The sequence below is a fragment of the Haliotis cracherodii genome, unplaced genomic scaffold (genome assembly GCF_022045235.1).
Source record: "Haliotis cracherodii isolate W230 unplaced genomic scaffold, xgHalCrac1.p SCAF_5, whole genome shotgun sequence".
In the NCBI taxonomy this organism is placed as follows: Eukaryota; Metazoa; Mollusca; class Gastropoda; order Lepetellida; family Haliotidae; genus Haliotis; species Haliotis cracherodii.
Window position 1 is genome coordinate 55,881,114 of NW_027266308.1, and position 14,762 is coordinate 55,895,875.

At 41.6% G+C, this 14,762-nt stretch overlaps 1 protein-coding gene across 1 annotated transcript; it reads left to right on the forward strand.

Annotated features, from left to right (window-relative positions):
- Positions 1-17: 17 nt before the first annotated feature.
- On the forward strand, positions 18-10,698 carry LOC139444007 (ATP-binding cassette sub-family G member 5-like). Its single transcript, XM_071224906.1, has 11 exons — positions 18-86; positions 2,497-2,745; positions 3,144-3,376; positions 3,889-4,021; positions 4,116-4,388; positions 5,123-5,336; positions 5,574-5,773; positions 6,748-6,886; positions 8,199-8,384; positions 8,854-8,981; positions 10,507-10,698. The coding sequence occupies exons 2-11, from the start codon at positions 2,499-2,501 to the stop codon at positions 10,671-10,673; spliced, it is 1,920 nt and encodes a 639-aa protein (XP_071081007.1). The 5' UTR covers positions 18-86; positions 2,497-2,498; the 3' UTR covers positions 10,674-10,698.
- Positions 10,699-14,762: the final 4,064 nt, after the last annotated feature.

The following is a 14,762-nucleotide window of genomic DNA, read 5'->3' on the forward strand; positions in this document are numbered from 1 at the left end:
ACCCAAGCATGATCTAGATCACTTTTATCATGTGACCTTAGCACATGCAGTTTGTTTTCTACCGTGTGGCCTTACAAATTTAAAAGGTAAGGTTTGCGTCCTCTGCGTTCTACGTATGTTTGTATACAGATATTCAATATTTTGGTCTAACGTATTTAATGATCGTTTCTCCAATGGCATTTTAAAGCATAGATGACATTGACAGTAAAGTCATACTTCATTTTTATCTACATTTCCTGATGTTTATTTCGCTCTTGAATAAGGGTTATTACCAGAAATGTAGGTACGTGTTGTTTTGCTTTTCTTTTGTTTTGGTCTTGTGTGGTTCAAAACACAATCAGATTTCATGCATTTGATGTCAATACTGGCACTAAAACAGATTCCATGTATCTGAAGTAATACGCCCTGTGGGTGTTCAGGAACAACAGTCGCCAGTTATAGTTTGTTTGTTTTGTTTTGTTTGTTGTTTTACGCCGCACTTAGCAATATTACAGCTCTACATGATCAGCGTCATGTACCCCTACATGATTGTCCTGGATGTCATCGGGCAGTGTATGTATTGAGTGAAGCATGCTCTCTTGGTGTTTATATGTGTCCATTGTCACATGGCAAAGATTTTGGTTTAGTTTGTTGAACGCCGCACTCGGCAATATTCCAGCTATATGACGGCGGTCTGTAAATAATCGAGTCTGGACCAGACAATCCAGTGATTGATATCATGAGCATCGATCCACGCAATTGGGATACGATGACATGCTTCAACAAAGTCAGCGAGCCTGACCACCCGATCCCGTTAGTCGCCTTTTACGACAAGCATAGTCGCTTTTTACGGCAAACATGGGTTGCTGAAAACCTATTCTACCCCGGATCTTCACGGGTCTCTCCAGTTATGCTTGTCGTACAACCAACTTACGGCCATCGAGGTTATTATGACTGGCTGATTGTCTGTCAGCGTACCCCAAGCGTAGATCGCATCTTTTGCTAACATCCGCAGGGTCCTGGTCGTCGTAGAAATCGATTCGGTTATTCACACAGAGACGTCACCTTTGAATAGCTGTACCATTGTTTCCTGTGCTGGAAAATAACAGTGAATTAAACATATAATAATGTCAACAGCGTACTTATATTTGAATAAAAAGTATGTAGTACATAAAGCGAAAGATCCCTCTCCATAATTATCATATATGCTAAAAGTTCATTGTACTTTTCCGACTATATCATTTAATGTTAATGATTCACTACAAAATAGAGGCACTCAGTTTTCGAAAATCTGAGCTGCATATCCTTTTCCGCCGGTGGCACCCGTCCCAAACAAAATCCTTACCATATTCATTAAGAATCTCTACTAAGGGCAGGGTCGATTGTACGATTCCGACTATATCACCATCATATAGCGATGACACCCTATCGGTGCCGACCTTTACAAACACATGCAAAGGCAAAACAATAATTCACGCGAAAAAACAGGGGAACATATGGTACAAGTCTCTGATGCGGAAAATTTAGAAATGTCCTCCACATGTCTCCATAAAACGTTTTGCTGAATGTTGTTAGCTTGACCAAACAACGTTTGAGCAGGAATATATGATGCTCTTTGAAATATTCGTTAAAGAACATGCTCAAAAGCTATGGTAGATCCTAGGCATAAAGGGAAAATTGACCATAGGAAAGTTTAAGTCATCCCACTTGCCATACAGTCTTGTGGGTAGATTATGTCATCCTGACTCTATATGCATAGATTTGAATATCTCTTTTTTCAACTCAGATGGGAAAATCAGCGGAAGGGAACTGGCTATTTGACTGTTTTTGAATGATATCAGATCATCGATATACCCGAAGCATATTGATAATAAATAAATATAACCCTTTCCATATCCATAAGAAATCACTGCCAAAAGCAGAGGTGACTGTACGATTCCGACGAGATCAATAGTCAAAGTTAAGCCAATTTCCCGTGTTTTGATTTTGACAATCCGAGTGGAATTCTGATTCATATGTATAAAGGAAGACATCAGCAAGGAAAGGACCGTAACTGGTGGCCATGGTGATGACTAATTCGTGGCACTAACTGTCCTTTCGCGAAATTCCACATTAATGTCATATACGAGGAAATCCAGCATTTCACATATTGTTTCTCAGTAAACATCACATGACATTTACTTTCATTTTTTACAAATTGTGGAGTATGATTGAAGATTTAGACGTCAGTATGTCTATGGACACCACGATGTGATAATTGAAAATCAAAATGTTTAAAATTGGACTCTTTTCAAAGATTGCGAAAATTCAAGCAAATATTTTACTTGTCTGTTAATATAAAAACTGATTGGATTGAGGATTATGATTAAGTGATTAGGCTTTGAGACAGCGATTTGGAAGTATATTAGCGGGTAGATTTGATGGAACTTGGAATTGATGAAGAAAGAGTCGTATTAGTGTGATCATTTTTTTTTTGTAAGGAAGGTTATTCATCAGTATGATTACTTTAATTATCAGAAATGGACATCTCTACACTACAAGATGCGTCCCCTATCCTCAGGCCTACCTCAATCAGTCCCCTGCCCACTTCCGGTGACACAGTTCCTCCTGTGCTACACATAAAGGATGTGACGTACACGGTACAGGAATGGGAAGGCCCCTGGTGGAAAGGAGCTTGCTTCAGGAAACGACGAAATAAAACAGTTCTCAACAATATAAGCATGTCCCTCAGGGGAGGACTAATAACAGCACTTATAGGAAGTTCTGGTATGTCTGACGAAGGTGTATGCCCTTTGAAGAATGTTGAAGTAGCTAAACAGGTACTAGCTTGGTGAACAGGCTATCCGAAGACACTTGAATAAAGACGCATTATGTCACGGTTAACTAAAAACAAATCAATGTCCCTCGGTGAAATGGATGGCTGGTCGTCTGAACAGCAACAATTGTGATAATAAACACACTTTTTCCATCGGTTCATATTATACTTGATGTCCAGTATGTATTTATTAAATAAAGTTACTGAAAGGATATTTTGTGTACAAAACAAGACTAATTAGAGTGATAATGTAAGCCTCAGCTTCTACAAAGCAGAATAGATTTAGAATATTTCAAAGAAACAAACATAACTCAACAAACACTGTATAAATATTTCAATGTTATTTTAGGATCAGGCAAGACATCGTTATTGGATGTGATAGCTTGTAGAGGTGAAGGTCAACTCGCTGGCCAGTTGTACTTCCGGAACCAGCCATGTCAACAGGAAGTGATGAAGCGACACGCGAGTTACGTGATGCAGGCAGACAAACTGCTTCCTAACCTGACGGTCAGGGAGACTCTAACTTTCACTGCCTACCTGAAGCTTCCCGGCAATATGAGCAGCGCAGACGTCGAATCAAAGGTAGAACATTTTCAAATAGTCGATCATGCTTTCACCAGTGAGGGCGGTCGGGTAGCCTAGTGCTTAAAGCGTTCGCTCGTCACGCAGAAGACCCGGGTTCGATTCCCAACATGGGTACAATATGTGAAGCACATTTCTGGTGTCCCCCGTCGTGATATTGCTGGAATATTGCTAAAGGCGGCGTAAAATCAAACTCACTCACTCACTTTCACCGATGAATGCTGAACATGTCATTTGCAAATTAATTCCGTGGAAGAAACAATGACTCTGCTAACACAGTAGTTGGACAGAACTTATAGGTGGCATGCATAGTAATCATGGTATGTGGCGGTAAATTCCTTCCTGATTGCTGTGATTTCAACCATATAGTAAGAAGCAACCAAGAAAGCTTTTCGCTTGATTCAGGAGTGTAGCGCATTCAAACAAATACGTCTTACCCTGATTTATAGATTTACCTGTTCTTGTTCCTGTTCTGTTTTTATTTTATCACATGATGTAATGTTTACACTCAGGTGCAGGAAGTGATCGAACAGATGGGACTCCGCCATGTTGCAGACAGTCGTATCGGTGGCCAGGTGACCAGAGGCGTTTCGGGGGGAGAGAAAAGGCGCGTTACCATAGCAATACAACTTCTACAGGATCCAGGTATTAATCCTCGAGTACCAATGCGGTATGTCCATAATAAATACAGAAAACGGTGGCGTTGTTTTATCTAAAGTTCATTTGTTCATTTCTTTAGAAATCCTGCTCCTTGACGAGCCTACTTCCGGTCTTGACAGCTACACATCCCGTTACCTAGTGATGAACCTGGCGGAACTAGCTCACAGAGAGGGCAAGATCATACTACTGTCGATACACCAGCCTCGCTCTGATATCTTTAAAATTTTGGACGAGATAGCCATCTTAACGCAGGGTCACCTGGCATATTTTGGGAAGACAAGTGGAATGGTGCCTTATTTCAGTGACATTGGTTACCCATGTCCCCGCTACTCCAACCCCCTGGATGTATATAGTGAGTGCTAGCGTGCAAGCCGAACAATGGAAGTGTTGTAGACAGATTTTGTCTTAACTGCTTTTCGAAAACTATGGTCGACGGTTGAAACACGAAATATTTTTTTATTAATCATTGGCGTCAGGCAACACACGCTTACTTGTTTTTATGAAAATTGTATGAGTGATGGATGAAATAGGTAGAGCAGAACATGCTCAGCCTTTTCGCGAACAACAGTGATACATTCATATGATATACTCCGCTATTTTTGCCTTTTACGCCAAATGGATTCTGCTTCGGCGAATAATCGAGACTGTGCATTCTTTGGTGTTTCCTAAGGGAAATGAAAGAATTGTCGGTTTGGTGGAATTAAAGTAAATACGAAGACTTCAAAGACGATTTATGCTTAAGGATACATCAACAGTTGGTCTCTTTCCCTACTGATCCTTACTGGAATTATTTAATAGTCGATGGAACATACAAAACCCACAAAACACGATTTCGTTACTACCTTAAAACGTAAAAGCATGATCATTGTGGAAATAGTCTATACGTTATATCTGTCCGAACGTAAACATTGTGTTCACTGCTTCACATACACGTAACCCTCTAAAGTCGATCACGATCATATGTGTGTGTTATTACAACTGCGAACGAATATGATAATAACCCATGTCATGATCTGCTCATTCTTAAGGTGAATATTCAGAGCAATATCTTTATATCCAATCTGTCACTTTTCCGTTCTTCTTTAGTCGATGTGTCCAGTGTAGACAGGAGGAACAGTCGACTGGAAGAAGTGTCCCAGAAGCGAGTTGACAAAATAATAGGAGCTTACAGAGACTCATCACTGTACAGCGACATAAAGTCTAGCATCCGCGAGTCCTTAGCTCAGTACCCAGCAAATAGAGCCAGTGTCGGCAGGAGAAGTGGACCTCGCTGGTTCCGAGTTGTTAAGACGCTTGTCAGGTATGATAACAACTTTTACAACTTTTTAAAATGTAAATTAATCATCCTTTTTATCTTCTGTTCGATGACACATTAACCAAATCCAGTAGTAAAATTGCCTTCGGTTGACACACATAATTTTCATGACTGTACTAGCTTGTGGAATATCGAAAAATTTTTTAATAATAATGACTCAGTGTTACAAAAGCCTAATAATCTGTCATATACTTATCTAATTTCATCGTGTTTTGATATCAGCCGGATGACTCTGAACCTGTCACGGGACAAACAGGGCTTTCTGAACCGGATTGTGTTGATGCCAGCGTTTGTGGTGTTCATAGCTGTATTCCTGGGTCGCCTGAAGAACAACCAGGAGAGTATACAGGATCGGGCTGGTCTTCTATACCAGTCAGTGTCAGTGCCCACTCACGTGGCCATCCTCAACATCGTGCCCTTGTGTACGTAGTGATTATAGAATAGTTTCGGTTGGTCAATCAAGCAGCACTTTATCATTCAGTCCCCAGTCCAGAAGACCGTCTCTGTGGTGTAGTGGTAGAGCGTCCGCCCAAAGAGTGGAAGGTTCGAGGCTCGATCCCGGTCCGCGTCAAACCAAAAGACGTTAAAAGATGGTACTTGTTGTTACCCTGTCTGGCGCTCGGTTTTAAGGGATTAGAACAAGGACTGGTTGGCTCGGAGTCAGTATACTGTGTCTGAGTGGGGTATTCATGTTAAACTGTGGCATGGTATCTCAGTGGGCGAACACTATAAATCGGCATCAGTACGGACTAGTACAAGCAGACACACACGTGCATGCACGTCGCAGTATGAGTGCAATAATCTTGAACGCTCCGTTAAACTCCATTTCACCACTCCAACCCAGAATGTGCTGACTGCTGGTTCCATCCATGATGATATGTAAATGGTACAATTTGTGATGATATTACATTCATACATATAGGATAACTAAAGTGCCCATTCAAATTCGTATCAACATTTACTTACAACACCTTACCACACTGCCTATTTAAATTCATATCAGCATTTATTAAAAGCAACTATAAACCCTCTCGGTTTTTAATGCATATCAACATTTACTTACAGCTCCGTAAGTAAAACTTCCCATTCAAGATCGAATAAACATTTACTTACATCTCCGTACAAAACACATTCATTCTGTGTCATGTTGCTTAAGTGCCGAATAAAATGGAATCTGTTAGCGAGACTCTGTGACTATCTGGGTCTGGTCACTGGTCACTGGTCACTGGTCCAGACTATTATTTACATGTAAGATAACTTTAGTATTGCTGACTGCCGTGTTTAATATTCACTGACGTAATCACACCATGCCCAAGCTGCCCAATTACATTCGAATCAACATGACTCCATTTCAACACTGTCAGATAACAACGTGATCATAAAACCATTGTTTCAGTTCCCTGTATTCGAGAGGTGTTCTACAGAGAATGCCGTGACGGCCTGTACTCCACCACCACGTTCCTGGCCGCCTACACCATCCATATGTTACCATTCTCCATCCTTGCCAGCGCCATCTTCAGTAGCTTCTTGTACTGGTAAGAATGTCATCGTATTCTCTTTCAGTGTAGTTGTGAGTGAGTGAGTGTTTGTGGTTTAAGGTCGCTTTGCCATTAAAGTATTTCAGTTATAGCCTGACAAGACAATATATGTGGAAGGAGCACCCAAAGTCGTGTCAGACCTAGGATCTTAATCGGAGCCCAACTGAGACTATCGAATACTGGCATTGATATATGCACAGCAGGATGTGGCGCGTTTGTTTAAATAGTTCTGATGTACTATTGGAATTAAACATAATTATGAATTATCTCCATCTACACTGTCTATTTCCTCGATGCAGAAGTAACAAACAGATAAATGCGAATAGAAATTAGCTTTAAATTTTGGAAAACTTCATGACATCGAAGGGACGGTGAATGGGTCTTCAGGAACCCATGCCTGCCGTAAAAGGCGACTATGCTTGTCGTAGGAGGTGACCAACGGGATCGGGTGTATGTCAAACCTGCCCTTACGATAGGGGCGGTCGGGTAGCTTTATTGTGAAAGCATTCCTTCGTCACCCCGAAGACCAGGGTTCGATTTCCCACATCGGTACAATATATGAAGCATATTTCTGGAGTCCTTTGTCGTGATATTGCTGAATATTGCTAAAAGCGGCGTAAAACCACACTCGCTCACTTATTCATGATATCGACAAGATTGAATTTAATTGTTCTAGAAGGATAATCTGTTCCGTTACATAATATCTTAAAGATAGATTTATGGAAAGCCAAATAAAACATTACTTCAGGTAATTACAGCAGCCTTAGAATTTACTTAAAGCGATAGAGACCTACACACATAGAGGCAAGGTTTGGTCATGACAAATAATTTCTCATTAAGTTGAAATCGGCGGAAGACAATGTCCTTTACTTTAATCTACAGTTTCCTCATCACGTGTGTCTCTTTTCAGGGCGACCGCCTCCGTGGTGTAGTGGTAGAGCTTCCGCCCGGAGAGCGGAAGGTCCGGGGTTCGATCCCCGACCTCGTCATACCAAAAGACGTTAAAAGATGGTACTTGTTGTTACCCTGTCTGGCGTTCGGCATTAAGGTACTAAAACAAGGACTGGTCGGCTTGGAGTCAGTATACTGTGTCTGAGTGAGGTATTCATGTTAAACTGCGGCATGGTATCTCAGTGAGCTAGCACTATAATTCGGCATCAGTCCGGACTAGTACAAGCAGCCACACAAACACACACGCGTACATGCGGTCGCTATATAAGTGCAATAATCTCGGACGCGACGTTAAACCCAACTACACCTCACCTCACCTCACCTCACCTCACTTCACCTCACCTCACCATCTTTTCAGGGCAGTTGGCATGTCGGAGGATCCTGACAAGTTCGGGATGTACGTGGGTGTTGTGTGTTTGCTGTACTTTGCTGGAGAATTCCTCACAGTGGCTAACATGGGTGTCTTCATGGACTCTCAACTTGTCAACAACTCAACCAGCCTCCTGTTCACAGCATCTGCTGTTCTATCATCTGGGTTTTTGAGGTAACATTTAAGCTGTTTGTGCATATATAAGCCTGGGTAGGACAGGACATGCAGTCATTGCATCCTGATCATTGCATCCTGATTCGTGAAGAGCTCCTTTGGTCATGAATATGTAAATCCAATTTGTTTTGGCATCTTGTGACAGAGACATGAGCATGGTGAGACCTAATACATTGACGGATTGCTATACGAAACTCTTATCATATGTATACTGACAGAAATAGTAATCATAACTACCTCAGACTACAGTATCTTGATTTGAAGAACGTTACCTTTTTCCTTTAAATTCCTATGTATGTAACAATACAACATCTCTCGACGACAAAACACATTCCCAGCTACCTTTCAGTGGCAACTTTATTGGTCAAGGTCTTCACCGTTGTCGTGATATTTAGCATACCGTTATGTTCATACAGACTCTGTCATATGGCTCTGTATCCAGTTCTTTACCTTGCATCTCTTCCAACAGGGCTGTGCCCAATATGCCCGAGGTCTTCCGGTATATCAGCTATGGAATGATTCATAAGTATGGCAGTGAGATAGTTGCAGCCAATGAATTCAGCAGCCTCGCCCTGACCTGTGAACAAAATACGAAATGTAAGTTGAAAATTGACATTCAATGCTTGATAATTATCGTTGATATTTTCATTAATGCCGCAGCCACGTAGGTGAGAACGTCAACTTTGTCAGGTCAGATGACTTGAATAAGCGTACATCTCTCCATATATGCAAATATAAAACGCCAGAGAATATGTAATTTCTATTAGTAAGTGAGTAAGTTTGGTTTTACGCCGCTCTCAGCAATATTCCAGCAATATCACGGCGGGGGACACCAGAAATGGGCTTCACACATTGTACCCATGTCGGGAATCTAACCCGTGTATTCAGCGTGACGAGCGAACGCTTTAACCACTAGGCTACCCGACCGCCCCCAATATCTATTAACAGATTCCAATTGGCTTAAAAGGCAAAATTGCGAATTTTATATGAATCAATTAAAATCAGTGATGACACAAGGAGTTCGCGAAAAGGGTAAGCATGTCCTGCCCTTCTGGTATTATCCGCCACTCACACAATTCTCATGAAAATGTAAGTGTTTGTGTTGATCCCTAACGCCGCGCAGCAGTACTCCAGCATACGACGGACTATCGCGTCTTGACCAGTCACGACAATCCATGATTCTTGCACGGTATTGTATTTATCAAAGGAAAGTGAAAATCCACCACATTCCAAAAAAATAGCTCTTTATGTATAAGCATATAAGTACTGACATATATTATTCAAATACTACTGTGTGGTTGATCACTTAAAATGCCAAACACAAAGATTCCACTGTCGTATGATGAACATTCTTAAAGATTAACTGGAATACTATTATAAGCGCGTAAAACCTAACCTGCCCACTGCTCAGTCATATAACAGAATATCATATTGAAGCAAACCAAGCGTGACGCAGGTCACTGTGGAATCAGTCAGGTCAAATGTGGGATTCGAGCCCAGGACCAGACATCAACGATTTGGCAGATATATGCATGTACAGGTGGGTATTAAGATATGTATTAGTTGCATTCTGTCTTATAATTGGTCTTCAGCAACCCACGCTTGTCGTAAGAGGCGACTAACGGGATCGGTTTGTCAGGCTCGCTGAGTTGGTTGATTCATGTCATCGTATCCCATTTGGGTAAGCGACCGGGAGCTGAAGGTCCGGGGTCCGATCCCCGGCCGCGTTATACCAAAAGATGTTAAAAGATGGTACTTGTTGTTACCCTGTCTGGAGTTCGGGTTTAAGGGGCTAAAAAAAGGACTGGTCGGCTCGGAGTCAGTATACTGTGTCTGAGTGGGGTATTCATGTTAAACTGCGACATGGTATCTCAGTGTGCTAGCACTGTAAAATCGGCACCAGTCCGGACAAGTACAAGTAGCCACACACACACCCGCATGCACGTCGCATTTTGGACGCGATGTTAAACCCCATCTCATCTCATGATGTGAGACACAGAATTGGCTGGCACAGTCTCGATTATTTACATATAGCCGGATAATTGCTGAGCTCGGCGTTAAACAACAAACAAATGTTACATTCTCATTAAACTGTCTGATCCATAATGTGTATATGTTGCAGTTGTTCCATGTGTGTTTACCAATGGCAGTGCGTATCTCAACGTGGCCTTCCCCGGCGCTGTCGACCACATCGACAGGAACTTCGGCATCTTGACTGGGTTTTCACTCTCATTTGTCGTCCTGGCTTACATTGCTTTCAAAGTTCGTGGAATTCCAAATCTACATTGATTTCAATTTTGACGCTTGCTCGATCTATGTGAGATTGCGAAGGAAGTGTGACCTTACACCTTTATTCTTGTATATATACTGAACAACAAAAGTTCCTAAGATTTAATGCAAAGTTATGTTTTTTACCAAATCTGAAACAATTTCGGTTTGCAACAGATAAAAGACTCCTGTAAGTGTTCAAATGGTTTGATTTGCCATACTGACTTCAGAAAATGCGTGATTTCCTAAATAAAACATGAACATGCCAAAATGTCAATTTACAAATCAGTAGCGTGTGTGTCCACCTCTGGTTGCGATGCAAGCAACACATCTTCGTCTCATGGAATGGACCAGGCGTCGCACCAAGTCCTGTAGGATATCTGTCCATATCTACTGGAGCATGTATCGAAGTTCCTGGAGTGTCTGTGGAACACGTGGTTGACGTCGAAGGCGCCGATCCATCTCATCCCCCATGTGCTCGATTGGTGAGAGATCAGGGGAGCAAGCCGGCCAGGGGATGACATTCACGTTGTTTTGTTGAAGAGAATACTAAACAAGTCGCGCAATATGAGGTCGGGCGTTGTCATGTTGAAAGGTAATGTCGGGGCCATGGCGACGCAAAAACGGTAGAAAAACAGGACCGATGATCTCGTCGCGGTAGCGCTGTGCATTAAGATTTCCCTCTACCACTATCAAACGGGTCCTCTGTCTTGCTGTAATCCCACCCCATACCATAACACTGCAGCCCCCGAACCGATCTTCTTCAATGACACAATGATTGACGTAACGTTCACCTCGACGTCGGTACACTCGAATCCGTCCATCGCAGTGGCTGAGGTGCAAACGAGACTCGTCAGCGAATAGAACTTGTCCCCGCTGCATGGTCGTCCAGCGTAGCTGTGTCTGCACCACTGTAGACGTGCTTGACGGTGGTTTCCTGTCAAAATGGGACGTCTGGCGGGTCTTCTGGCGACAATTCCTGCACATATGAGGCGACGACGTACGGTTTGTGAAGATATTCGTCGAAGGACAGGGATGCTTCTTGCAGTCACTGTTGCTGGCTGGAATCGATTTCGTAGGTGTGTTGTTCGAATCCAGTTGTCTTGTCGATTATTGGTTACGCGTGGCCTGCCACTCCGAGGATGGTCTCTGACTGCATTCGTCTGTTGCCAACGTTGCCATAAACACCAAATGGTGTTTCTGTGGACGTTAAATTGTCTTGCAACATCACGCTGACTCGATCCTGCTTCCAATTTATGCTCATTTTCGGACAGGCGTGGCATTTCGTAAGGTTGAATAATTGCGTAATTTTGTTGTTTTTCTGAGTGGTTGTTGTCAGCACGATGCTAAACAATGCATATGGAATCCCGTTAACGCACACGTTTTTATACCCATTCTTGGGTGGTGAAATTCATGGGGCCTCCATAAAAGTCAACTTTTGCATGGAATGCATTGCTTTTCTGTAGCAGTTGCGTTTTTGTGACTTGATTCCATACATGTACTACAATATTGAAAACCAAACTTTACTTGTTTGAAAAATACACTAAAATATAGGTGTCACAGGAACTTTTGTCATTGAGTATATGTACTGAAGGCTCGAAACTGTAAATGTAAAATTAATGTGAAACAATGTCCATATTGTATGACACAGTTGATGTAAATAAGGCACTATCAACACATACGTATGTGTTGGTGTATTGTATATCTTGTGTTATGGTGTGTAAATGTTCATATAAATATGTTTGTGTCAAATATTTCTTGTTGATATTGTAAATGGCCCAGCAACTATTCCATCCGACAAAGTCAACTTACCTCAAATAGCAATGTGTTGTGCACTAACGAAAATAAACCGTTTCTATTTTCATTCAAATGCTGTTAGGAGTTGTCATAAGTACATCTAGTCTTCCACAATTGGGTTTTATTGTCGCCGACAGTAGTGGTAAGTCCATCTAGTGCAGTGCGCATTATAGAATGGCAGATTTGATCCATTAAAAAAATGATATTCAACACGTAGTAAATAAACTTCACCAGAAAGAATATTATTTTTTTAAGCAGGGGAAAACAAGTAAATGCGAGACAACAGAGCCCACAAAACTCAGGACTGCAACTTTGGGGGTAGGGGTGGGGTTATGCCTTAAAAGTTAAGGAATTTTGTTTTTATCCGATATCGAACTTTTGAAGTGGTCCCTAACGGTGCTTAATTTTCCAAAGTGTATGTGTATTACGTCACAGCTGCTGCAGTATTTCATGTGTGTTTAGTCGTTTACTTTTGGTTCTGATGTTAGTAAAATATAAATTTAAATCTGTGTTCTTTACAAATGTCATATGACGAAATTGTATTTACTACTGTGTGAGCTAATGTTTAACTCGCTTATGTTTCACACAAACAATTACTTTAAGCACAACGTATACATACTACAGAAAAAGTCACAATTAATCAAGGATGGTTGGAATGCGTGACCTGGTTGATTGTACCTTGATGACGTTGTCCCAGTTGTAAGATGATCATTTGATAACGGGTGCTTGTTTTATTTTGAATAAAACAAAACTATTCCTGAAAATGTGGGCCTCGGGTTTTACAGTAAACAAAATATGTTGAATTTGCGGAAAGTTGATTTGTTGTGCTTAACACAATTATATGAAAATTCCTGCCAGAGTAAAAGAAGTGTATTACTGAGTCCAGCGTTAACGCACCATTAAATATACTTTATTTTATTGTGAAATGGACGTTTTTTGACACCACAGCATCAACAACTATGTAATCTGTTCTGAAAAAAATCGGGGCGGTCGGGTAGCCTAGTGGTTAAAGCGTTCTCTCGTCACGCCGAAGACCCGACATGGGTACAATGTGTGAAGCCCATTTCTGGTGTCCCCCGCCGTGATATTGCTGGAATACTGCTAAAAGCGGCGTAAAACCAAACTCACTCACTCACCCTGAAAAAAATCAATATAACCTAGACCTTTACCCTCTCAAGCTATGTCGGAAATGACGATGGCTGTTATCACGCAGGGAACACAGCCGTCCCCTCAGCCAACAGCACAACGGCTTTCCGTGTGTCATGCTGTTATCGAATGCTAGTGTACGAGTGGACCCAACCGAGTTGAAATCAGTAAACTCCCATGCGTTCTTTATCTGCCAACTCTGAAAAAGGGTTGTCATGTTATGTGGAGAGGAGTAATTTATAACAATGTTCACTTAGAATTTACCTGCGTAGTCTACCACCGCTGATACTTTCCAAGTTGTGTGCGAGGACAGAGTACATAAGGTATGGCTGTATGAATGTATCCCGCCATTGCTGATAAGACTTAATTCGTGTACCACGTGTTTTAATGCACGCATCTACATACCTCCTCGTGTATTATGAAGTACAAACAAATCTTAACTTTTATAAGACCACCTCCGAGGTTTAGTGGATGGGGCGTCTGCCCGGAGGGCGCAATGCCAGGGGTACGTTGCCCGGCCGTGTCATACGAAAAGACGTGAAAAGACACACATGCATGCAAGTCGCTATATAAGTGAAATAATACTGAACGGAACGTTAAACCCGAATTCTAGCAAATCCCCCTGGTTGAACAGTTTCTTGCAAATTTCCCTGAAAATCATGAGGCGAAAAACAGACCAAATTGGGATGAAAATCAGGTTTTATCATATATACTAACAAAAAATAAGTAAGAATACTTCATAGTGAGTGGTGTTTTGCGCTACACTTAGCAATATTATAGCCACGTCACAGCTGGGAGCACCAAGAATTGCCACTGTATTGTCTTGTCCATATCTTTATTTTCTGGTCAAAGCTCGATTGTTTGCAGGCCACAGTCGTAAGGCAGGAGTAATGCTGTACGATGTCAGGCAACACTTCTATAGGGTACTGTAATTTATTGTTAAACAATGATTGTAACTGAATTACATTGTTTCTGTTGGGATTCAGTAGAAGTTCATTGCATTGTATTTTGACAATGATTGGTTGTCAGGAATGAGGTACTATTTAATGTAAGCAGTGGTGAGGATGTTATTATTTTTAGTTGCCCGAATTATCTGTAAACTTCCGGAATAGGTTGTATGGATGTCAAGCGTTATAGAAATATGTGTGATGTTCGAGTGACACTGGA